The sequence below is a fragment of the Bactrocera dorsalis genome, chromosome 1 (genome assembly GCF_023373825.1).
Source record: "Bactrocera dorsalis isolate Fly_Bdor chromosome 1, ASM2337382v1, whole genome shotgun sequence".
NCBI classification, from domain to species: domain Eukaryota; kingdom Metazoa; phylum Arthropoda; class Insecta; order Diptera; family Tephritidae; genus Bactrocera; species Bactrocera dorsalis.
The window spans coordinates 49,800,789-49,812,432 of record NC_064303.1 but is presented as its reverse complement, the minus strand read 5'-3'; the positions used below and the strand labels follow the sequence as shown (position 1 = coordinate 49,812,432).

Genomic DNA, 11,644 nt, shown 5'->3' with positions numbered 1-11,644 from the left:
TGTTTGTGTCACTGCACTTTGTCTATTCGTTTTTTTCTTTTTATTTTGTCACCACACTAGTTCATATACATATGTATTTTATATGGATATTATGTATGTTTTTGTTTCTGTCATTTCACCTTTTCTCTCCACTATCGAGCATCCTTAGATTTTTTTGTATTAGTACGAATGTACTGCACTAATTTTTAGTATCTTGCACTGCACACTTTCTTTTGTTTCCATTCTTTTTGTTTCTATATATGTGATGAATCGTTTTGGCTATTAATCTATAGTGCCTTTCTTTTAGGCTCGAAGGACCATGAATACATACATATATCCCCAATATGCAAGGATATGCACAATTCGCTTACACCAGCAATTAAGTATACAAATGAATATGCGAGAGCGCTTTCGTGTGTAATTTATTTAATTTTAAATGTCTTTTTTATTGCTGATATGTTTAGAATACAATGCAATTTTTGTTTAAATGAGCTAAGCATCCATCCCCTCTACCCGGTAAAACTGGCGCATCCTAATAAAAGAGCACAATTCACCACAGGATGCTACTGCAAAGCAAAACCAATAATTCACCACACCTATCTCAACCCAACGAACAAAAAGAATGGACAAGGGGGAAGCGCACACATTCGTTTACGCAATTCATTCGAACAACACATTCGTTTCTGATCCATATACGCATATACACACTGCGCCGCGTCGACACTTTTCGCCAGCACCTACAATCTACAACATTCGCTAACAACGTTCGCCTACTAGAGATTCGTTTATACCCTGCGCGGCGACCTCAATTCGCCAGCTCCGGCAACTCCGAATTGAAGCCTCTCCATCCTGTCGATGCTTATATAACTTTATAAAATATAAATTTATTTTATAAATAAAATTGTTAAAAACTAAAGTGTATAAAGTGTTTTTTATTTTAATCGAAGCGGTGGTGTGTGCTCCACAATATATTGGAGATACAAGTAAACAATTTTAAATATATCTAAATAGAAGGAACTGTGATGTTTTAAATAATCCCAGTGCGAAGTTGTTGTTGAATTTTATATAATGAACGGAAGCTGCTTACAGGAACTGGGTTGAGGTGAAATCTAGCAAAAGTCCAATTGAATTATGTATGTGTCGACGCAGTGCAATGTGTAACCGGGAACGAATGTTGATTATCGATTTGTATGCAATGAATTGTGCTCGCTATCCTTTTTCCCATCCTTTTTGTTGAGTGGGTTGATTGATGTAGAAGTGTGGTAAGTTGTGGTGTGTGGTGATGTATGAGTATGAAGTCATCGAACGTGGTGAGTTCAGCTGTTATATTAGGATACGCCAGTTTTGCCGAGTAGAAGGGGGGGGAGCTTAACTCATTTAAACAAAGATATTTCACCTTCTTCATCTTAACGAAGTAGGCATAAAGGCATTGTCGGGCTGATCGACGTGTGTTTGCCGGTGTGCCAAATAAAATAAAAACTGGTTAGAAATCGGGTAACAATTCGGATGTGTGTATATTTGAGTAAATATAATATATGTATGTATGTATATGGGTGAATAAGTACAATTGGGTGTGGATGTGTATAATTGTATGTTAGTGTACAAACTAATTACGATTATACTTAATCTAATTATAAATTTATATGTAACCTGATGTTGAATTTTCCCGCGTTGAGATTGATTCTGCTGCTGTTGTTACTGCTGATGCTGTTGATATTGTTGCTGCTGCTGTGGTTGTTATTGCTGGTGATGATATTGCTGCTGCTTTGGCGCTTATGTCCGTCCGCTCTGGTGATTCGTTTTATTGTGTTTTTTCGTTTTGTTGGGTACTTCGCTGTTATGTTGGCGCTGTTGGGTGTTTTTTGCATTGTCCTCTAATTCGTATTTAGACGAGTTAGGAGGACAATGCAGGGATGTGTTCATTTGGTATGAACATCCCGGCCGCCTTGCAGTGTCTGCGAATAAAAAGATTTTTAGATTTTGGGTTTAAATCGCACAAGCACCGGTTAAAGTCCAACCGAGTGCGGTGTTTTGTGCGATCACGGTGCTGTTATCGGGGTTGAATAGTCCGGGTTTCATCAATCTTGGGTAGATGTCAGCTCCCAGTTCCAACATGATTTGATCGTCTTTCCAGAATTTAGGGTCGGCTAGGACTAAGTGGTCGAACTTCTTAATGATTTCGCCACTTAAGTCACGATTATAGGGTCGGGTCGGTAAATCATGCGTCAATAGGCAGTTAACTTCGACATGCCAGTCGGAATCAGTTAACGATCCTATGACGACTTTGCATATGCGATGCGAGTCGAGGTACGTTTTCGGTAACCTCAATCTCTGAACCAGCTCTGACGCAATTATAGTCACCTTTCGGGTCGGGTTGACTATGGCTCGTATTTTGTTCCATTTTCCATCGTGTTTGACTTTGACCATGACTGTTGGTATGAGGGTCGGCTTGGCCAGTAGCGTGGGTAGATCTTTTTGTCTGTGCAATCTTTCTTCGCTCTTCGATGATTTCGTTGGCTCTTTGCAGAACAACCTGGGGTGCCCATGTAGGGTTGAATGGTGTTCCCCATTACACGTGGCACATCGTTTTTTACTTGTGCACTTTTGGGTGGAATGCGATCTGGCCAAGCAATTGACGCAGTACTTGTGTTTATTAACTGCGTCAAACTTTTCATTGATGTTCATTTTGGTGAATTTAGAACATGTTACCAGTCTGTGATCTTTTTTACACAATCCACAGGCGACGTGTTTGTGTGCTCGTTTTGTTGAATGGCTGATAGTACGCCGGGCCGTGCGATGGGTACTTCCTCGTTCTTCTCGAAGAGGGGAAAGGCTGATGGTACGTCGGGCCGTGCGATGCGTATTTCCACGCTCCTCTCGAATGGGGGAAAGGGTCGCTTTAAAGCGATGCAGGCGTCTTGCCAGGGTTCCTTCGTCGGAGAGTGGGCTGATGCTACGGGTCACGCTAAGCGATCGCACAGTGAGTGTGGGGCTGCTTTGGCGGCTGCAAATTGGCTTCGTACTGCTTTGAGGGGCCATGTCACTATAAGGAAATAAGATTAATTATTTGGTAAAGTGACTATTTTGGTTATTGGGCGAGTAATTGTTCCCTGAGAGGTACGTATGTCAACTACTCTTGCTTTATTGTCGGCACCGAGATATGTTTTTTCGATGCGACCAAGTCTCCACTCATTTGGGGGTAGAGTTTCTTGACGTATAACTACCATATCGTTAACGTCTATGTTGCGTTGAGGGTATTTCCACTTATATCTTTTGTGGAGTTCTTTCAAATATTCTTCTTTCCATCGTTTGCAGAAGTGTTGATGGAGTATCTTCAGTTTTTGCCATCTTTGTGCGGTGCTTAGATGTGCATCTTCTAAGTTGGGTTCTTCTTCTTCTTCTTTACTGGCGTAGACACCGCTTACGCGATTATAGCCGAGTCAACAACAGCGCGCCAGTCGTTTCTTCTCTTCGCTACGTGGCGCCAATTGGATATTCCAAGCGAAGCCAGGTCCTTCTCCACTTGGTCCTTCCAACGGAGTGGAGGTCTTCCTCTTCCTCTGCTTCCCCCGGCGGGTACAGCGTCGAATACTTTCAGAGCTGGAGTGTTTTCGTCCATTCGGACAACATGACCTAGCCAGCGTAGCCGCTGTCTTTTAATTCGCTGAACTATGTCAATGTCGCCGTATATCTCGTACAGCTCATCGTTCCATCGAATGCGATATTCGCCGTGGCCAACGCGCAAAGGACCATAAATCTTTCGCAGAACTTTTCTCTCGAAAACTCTCAACGTCGACTCATCTGTTGTTGACATCGTCCAGGCCTCTGCACCATATAGCAGGACGGGAATTATGAGTGACTTATAGAGTTTGGTTTTTGTCTGTCGAGAGAGGACTTTGCTTCTCAATTGCCTACTCAGTCCGAAGTAGCACCTGTTGGCAAGAGTTATCCTGCGTTGGATTTCAAAGCTGACATTGTTGGTGGTGTTTACGCTGGTTCCAAGATAGACGAAATTATCTACAACTTCAAAGTTATGACTGTCAACAGTGACGTGAGTGCCAAGTCGCGAGTGCGACGACTGTTTGTTTGATGACAGGAGATATTTCGTCTTGCCCTCGTTCACTGCCAGACCCATTTGCGTTGCTTCCTTGCTCAGTCTGGAGAAAGCAGAACTAACGGCGCGGGTGTTGAGACCGATGATATCAATATCATCGGCATACGCCAGCAGCTGTACACTCTTATAAAAGATTGTACCTGCTCGATTAAGTTCTGCAGCTCGAACTATTTTCTCCAGCAGCAGATTGAAGAAATCGCACGATAGGGAGTCGCCTTGTCTGAAACCTCGTTTGGTATCGAACGGCTCGGAGAGGTCCTTCCCGATCCTGACGGAGCTTTTGGTCCCGCTCAATGTCAGTTTACACAGCCGTATTAGTTTTGCGGGGATACCAAATTCAGACATTGCGGCATAAAGGCAGCTCCTTTTCGTACTGTCGAAAGCAGCTTTAAAATCGACGAAGAGGTGATGTGTGTCGATTCTCCTTTCACGGGTCTTTTCCAAGATTTGGCGCATGGTGAATATCTGGTCGGTTGTTGATTTACCAGGTCTGAAGCCACACTGATAAGGTCCAATCAGTTTGTTGACGGTGGGCTTTAATCTTTCACACAATACGCTCGATAGAACCTTATACGCGATATTAAGGAGGCGGTAGTTGGCGCAGATTGTGGGGCCTCCTTTTTTATGGATTGGGCATAGCACACTTAAATTCCAATCGTTGGGCATGCTTTCGTCCGACCATATTTTACAAAGAAGCTGATGCATGCTCCTTATCAGTTCTTCGCCGCCGTGTTTGAATAGCTCGGCTGGCAATCCATCCGCTCCCGCCGCTTTGTTGTTCTTCAGGCGGGTAATTGCTATTCGAACTTCTTCTTGGTCGGGCAATGGAACGTCTTTTCCATCGTCATCGATTGGGGAATCGGGTTCGTCTTCTCCTGGCGTTGTGTGTTCACTGCCATTCAGCAGGCTGGAGAAGTGTTCCCTCCATAATTTAAGTATGCTCTGGGCATCGGTGACTAGATCACCTTGGGGGGTTCTACATGAGTATGCTCCGGTCTTGAAACCTTCTGTAAGCCGCCGCATCTTTTGGTAGAATTTTCGAGCATTACCCCTGTCGGCCAGCTTATCAAGCTCTTCGTACTCACGCATTTCGGCCTCTTTCTTTTTCTGTCTACAAATGCGTCTCGCTTCCCTCTTCAACTCTCGGTATCTATCCCATCCCGCACGTGTTGTGGTCGATCGTAACGTTGCGAGGTAGGCAGCCTGTTTTCTCTCCGCTGCGACACGGCACTCCTCGTCGTACCAGCTGTTCTTTTGCACCTTCCGAAAACCAATGGTTTCGGTTGCAGCTGTACGTAAGGAGTTTGAAATGCCGTCCCACAGTTCCCTTATACCGAGTTGTTGACGAGTGCTCTCAGAGAGCAGGAGTGCACGCCGAGTAGAAAATCGCTCGGCCGTCTGTTGTGATTGCAGCTTCTCGACGTCGAACCTTCCTTGTGTTTGTTGGCGTGCGTTAGCGTTAGTTGGGTTCTGCTGGGATTAATAAAGGGGTACCTATTAAGAAATGGCCTGGAGTTAAAGGTTCTAAATTTGTTGGGTCTTCACTTAATGGGCTTAAAGGGCGAGAATTCAAGCAACTTTCGATTCGGGTTAAAAGGGTAGCTAGTTCTTCGAAAGTGAATTTCTGGTTCTGAGACACCTTTTTCAAGTGGCTCTTTAAACTTTTCACTCCTGCTTCCCAGAGTCCACCCATGTGTGGAGCTCCTGGAGGGTTAAAGTGCCAGTTGATGTTTTGGTGTGCTTCGCTAGTTGTTAGTTGAGTTTTCAATGACTTCATGAATTCTCGCCGATCTTTAACTAAAAGTTTAGACGCTCCAACAAAATTAGTACCATTGTCCGAATAGAGATCGGCGGGACATCCGCGCCTGGAAAAGAAACGTGCGAATGCGGCCATGAATGCGTTAGTGGTGAGATCACTTATTGGCTCTAAATGTATGGCTTTGGTTGCAAAACAAACAAATACGCATACATAGCCTTTTGTGATCAAACATGCTCTGCCGGTGTAATTTTTTATGTCATAAGGACCGGCGAAATCGATTCCTGTTGCTGCGAATGGACGGGTTAAGGTGGTACGTTCTGCGGGTAATGCTGCCATTATCTGAGTAGTGTTACGCTTTTTGTGCAAAACACAAGTTTTGCACTGATGAATGGTAGACTTGATGAGGGTTTTCAGCTTCGGTATCCAAAATTCCGAACGCATAAGTCGTAAGACTAGCTGGTTGCCGCCATGAAGGGGTAAATTGGGTGAGTAGTTTGGCTAATCGACTGCTATAGGCTAGTATAATCGGATAACGCTCGTTGTATGATAATGCCGCTGAATTGCTCAACCGACCATTAACTCGCATTATTCCTTTGGGATCGATTAAAGGGTTTAGTGTCAAAATTGTACTTTTTTTGGGTATGCTGATTTTTTGGGTTAAGGCTTCATACTCTTCCTGGAAATACTTCTTTTGGGTTAAAATAATTAGCTTCGTGCGGGTAGTGTTGAACTCTTCTGGTGTTATTTCCAACGTTGTGTATGACTGCTGTGATTTATTGGGTGACGCATTCGAACAGAATCTGAACAAATATGCTACAACTCGAATGGCTTTGGGTAAGGAAGAGAATCTATCCAGGATATCCTCTTGTGTTGTGTTCACGAAGGTCCTGATTGGCCGGAGTTCCAGTGTTGTATCGCTTGATATTTTGGTAACTGGCCAGTGTTTCGGGTCGAGTGTTAGCCATTGGGGTCCGTGCCACCAGAGGTCATTGTTAACCATTTCCAGAGGCGTGCGTCCGCGAGTAGCTAGATCTGCCGGATTGTCTTGACTTTCGACGTGAGTCCAATTTTCGGTTCCGACCTTTTCTGCGATTGTGGCAATTCGGTGGGATACAAAGGTTCTCCATGTGCATGGGGGTTTGCTAAGCCATGAAAGAACAATTGTGGAATCCGTCCAAAGGTGAGTACGGTATTGGGTTATACTTAGTTGGGGTAAGGTCGCATCCACTAGATTCGCCAGAAGAACAGCTCCGCAAAGTTCTAGCCTTGGTAATGATATAGTTTTTATTGGGGCCACACGAGTCTTGGATACCAAAAGGGTTGTCCAGGTATTTGCGTTTGTAGAAACACTGATATATAGGGCTGCTGCGTAGGCTTTTTCAGATGCGTCAGAGAATCCATGAAAATTGATGATCGCGGATGTCGAAAAGTGGGTCCATCGAGGAATTTCAATAAGATTTAAGGAATCGTAGTCCTTTATGAATATTTTCCATCGATGGAGAGTTAAGGGTTTCAAACATTCATCCCAATCGGATTTATCCAGCCAGATCTGTTGCATTATTATTTTAGCTGTGACTACAACGGGGCTGAGCCAACCAGCTGGGTCGAACAATTTTGCTATAATAGATAGTACTTCTCTTTTAGTATACGCCGTTTTATCCTGAATAGGGTTGATGAGAAAAAAGAACGCATCTTTTTTTGCATTCCATCTGATTCCTAGTGTTTTTGTGTTATTGGATTCCGGTAAACTGAGTGAGTTGGTATCCAATAGATGTTCCTGTGGGATTCCAGATAAAACTTTTGGGTCATTTGAGGTCCATTTGCGTAGAGCAAATCCTGCGGACTTCAAGGATGAAGTGAGTTCATCTCGTGCCAATATCGCTGTTGGTACGTCATGTGCTCCTGCAAGTACATCATCAACATACATTCCGTTTCGAAGTATCTCTGCTGCCAGTGGGTGGGTTCCTTGTACATCATCCGCTAATTTAAGGAGGGTACGGATAGCTAGAAATGGAGCACAGTTAATACCAAACGTAACAGTTTGTAATTCAAAGTCTTCTATAGGGTCGTTAGAGGATTTCCTAAATAAGATTCTTTGAAACGGAGTGTGTCTGCTTTCAACGAGTATTTGACGATACATTTTTTGTATATCTGCGTTGAATACGATTTGAAACATTCGCCATTTTACTACTAGGATTACGAGGTCTGCTTGTAGAGTGGGTCCAGTATGTAGTACATCGTTGAGGCTGTTCCTGTTCGAGGTGGGGCATGAAGCGTTGAATACCACTCGGAGTTGAGTCGTTATGCGATCCGGTTTAATGACTGCGTGATGTGGCAGATAATACGTTTTCGTATTATCCGCAGGGTCGTATTCAACTTTGGTCATATGACCGAGTTCCAAATACTCGTTGATGGCCTTGTCGTATTCCGCTTTTATTTCGGGTTTCCTCGACAATGACTTTTCATTTCTAAGAAATTGAGCTAGAGCTATGTGTCTTGAGTTGCCCAATTCTATGTTTTCTGGAGTTTTAAAGGGTAATGTTACCACATAGCGCCCATCTGAGTTTCTGTGGGTCGTATCTTTATAAATTTGCTCACAAACTATATCTGAAGTTGAAGGTAGAGGCTTCCTTGGAACTTCTTCAACTTCCCAAAATTGTGTGAGCAACTTGTCTGGGGTCATCTTATTGAAAAATGACATTATCGAGGGTGATAAGGGTTTTTCTGGTGTGGGTCCGGATAAAATCCATCCGAATTCCGTTTCTTGGGCTAGAAGGGTCCCGAGTACATTTTTCCGTACACCACTGAGAATTATTTGTGGGTACAGGTCACTTCCGATCAATATGTCCACTGGTCTGGGTTTATAAAAGTGAGGGTCAGCTAAACTAAAACCGAAATCTGTACCAGTGATGATCGTATTAAGTGAGTGAGTGGGTAAATTATCGGTTAAAGATTTTAAGATAAACGCGTGTGTTGTTATCTTAAACTCCTTTCTTGTCGGTGAACTAAGGGTAAGTTCACAAATTTTGGAGGGTGTTGCCGAAACGGTGTTGTTCAATCCAGTCACTTGTGCATTTCTCCTGAACGTGGGTATGTCCAATTTTCTCTGGAATTTCTCTGAAACAAAAGTGGCTTCTGACCCGGAGTCGACTAGTGCGCGAGCTGTGAATATTTGCCCTTTGTATAAAACTTGGACTACAGCAGTACCTAACAAAATCTGCTTCCCACTAAAGTTTTGAGAGTCTTGAGTTTTAGTGGACTGTAAGAGGGTTGTGTAGGCTTGCGGATTTATATTGGTATTAAGGGTTTGGGAGGTACTACTGGTGTTTGGGTCAAGAGGCGGGTTTGAGGCTCTTGATCCTTGCGGGGGGGATTGGGAACGGGTTGGTGTATCCCTATGCAGAAGTGTGTTATGTTTCTTTCTGCATATTCTACAAGAATATTTGCTCTTGCAATCTCTGAAACTGTGAGATAATGCAAGGCAATTGAAGCAATAACCATTATTTTTAATTGTGGTTATTCGGGTCTCAACATTCATTTGTAAGAACTTTGGACATTCTCGAATTGAATGTTGTGTTCTACAAAGCTTACAACTTTCAATGTCTTGAGGCTTTTTTGAAAGGTTGTTGCCTCGAACTGGGTGTGCACTAGCGTGTGAAAAATCCAGGGTCGAAGTTCCGGAAACATTAGCGTGAAATGTGTTGAACTTCCTGTCTTTTCCTTTCCTATAGGATCCACTGTCGGATTGGGTCACTGGAACGGGGTCAGTTAGATTTCCGACTGCTTCCAAAGATTTATATCGATGAGTGAGAAACGCATCGAAAGTTTTCCAGGATGGTATTTCCGAGTTATCTTCTAGGGTGTCCTCGAATTGATGAAGTAGGGTTTTGGGTAATTTCAATCCGCATAAGAAGATTAAGATGGGGTCCCAGCTACTAGTGTCTATGTACACGTTGTGTAGATTTGTGAGGCAATTGTTGATGGTCCTCTGAAGGTGTTTGATCGCGCTTCCACTTTCTTGGGTTGCTTGGGGTAAGTTGAATAAAATCTTCAATTGAGCGTTGACCTGAACTGGTTTGTTCTCGTATTGGGATACCAGGTCTCTCCATGCCATCAGGAAACCATCATTTGTTAAGGGTGTATTTTTAACAATAGCTCTTGCTTCTCCTCGGGTTTTCTGAATCAAATGGAACAGTTTTTCCACGTTGCTGATTTTGTGATTGTTTACGTATATAGCCGTAAACATATCTCGGAATGAAGGCCAGGTTGCGAAATCTCCATAAAATATGTCCGTATCACAAGGGGGTATATGTATTGAGGGTCCTATGTCCCGCGATGTAAATTCTTCTGAAACTCTTTCCTTTATTGGGGTTGGGGTCTTGAGATCATCAATAGCTTTATTAATGGATCCTAAACACTTTAAATATAATTGATGACCTTTTTTAAAATTTTCTTTGATTTTTGCAAAATCAATAGTTTCACCGGGTTTTTGTGGGGTTCTACGAACGGCATCGTACGACTTGTTTGCCTTGTCGTATATCGCGTTGAGTTCAACCCTTTTTATTTCTAGGGTATAAATAGACTCATCTTCGGGTTGGGTGTCGTAATGTTCCTCAATGTATTCGAACAAATCGGAAATACAAAATTTAAATTCTTCCATTGCTATTAAAATTCACTTAACCGGGTCGTAATAATTTATTAAATTGAAATAAAACAAATAATAAATTTGAAAAACAATTTCTTTATTTAAGCTTGAATTGGAATAAGTTAATAAGCAACGACTTTATTTTTTTATTTGCTGTTTATATTTTGAACCGCAAAATATAATGAGTGAAATTCCGACGAACGAAAAATTTCCTAATGGGTCGTTTGAAATTTTTCCTACTGGGTTTGTTTTTTTGCTTGCTCACACTGCACTTGCAGTCAACGTTAGTTCGTTGTTAGTTGAGCGGGTAAAACAATAAAACATATGTACGCGTAGGTACGGGTGGGTGCCAAAGCAACGCTATTTGGCTCTCAAAATTTATATGCGTATGTATATATGTCATCGGGTAAGGTGCAAAGCGGAATATGGCAATAACAAAGTTAGCAAATACTTTGTGCTTAATACCGGTTAAGCAAAAGATTTAGTTTGGAATAAAATAATAATTTTGTTTTTGTTTCACTATGCCGTTTTATTCCGATTTGCACTAATAAATTTATGTTTTAAATAAATTTGGGTTTAAGTACTTACAATTTTTCCACGTATGGGTTTGATGATAAAGTGGTTGAGTAGTTGATTGGGTGGGTAAATATTAATCCTGTTGATTCGAAATATAGTTGATTGGGTGGATGAAAATGTGCAAATCCTGATGATTCAAAATCCTGATCCAAACGCTGATGTGGGTGGGTTTATTTTATTAGGCGGAAAATCCGGCTCGAAGGACCAAAATGTCGGGGTGATCGACGTGTGTTTGCCGGTGTGCCAAATAAAATAAAAACTGATTAGAAATCGGGTAACAATTCGGATGTGTGTATATTTGAGTAAATATAATATATGTATGTATGTATATGGGTGAATAAGTACAATTGGGTGTGGATGTGTATAATTGTATGTTAGTGTACAAACTAATTGCGATTATACTTAATCTAATTATAAATTTATATGTAACCTGATGTTGAATTTTCCCGCGTTGAGATTGATTCTGCTGCTGTTGTTACTGCTGATGCTGTTGATATTGTTGCTGCTGCTGTGGTTGTTATTGCTGGTGATGATATTGCTGCTGCTTTGGCGCTTATGTCCGTCCGCTCTG

The 11,644-nt window shown here is 42.3% G+C and overlaps 1 protein-coding gene across 1 annotated transcript; it reads right to left on the bottom strand.

Annotated features, from left to right (window-relative positions):
• Positions 1-1,353: 1,353 nt before the first annotated feature.
• Positions 1,354-11,223, bottom strand: LOC125775412 (uncharacterized). Its single transcript, XM_049445994.1, has 2 exons — positions 11,086-11,223; positions 1,354-3,022 (listed from the first exon to the last, which is right to left on the bottom strand). Exon 2 carries the CDS (start codon positions 3,016-3,018, stop codon positions 1,966-1,968), a length of 1,053 nt encoding a protein of 350 aa, XP_049301951.1. The 5' UTR covers positions 3,019-3,022; positions 11,086-11,223; the 3' UTR covers positions 1,354-1,965.
• Between the last annotated feature and the right edge of the window lie 421 nt (positions 11,224-11,644).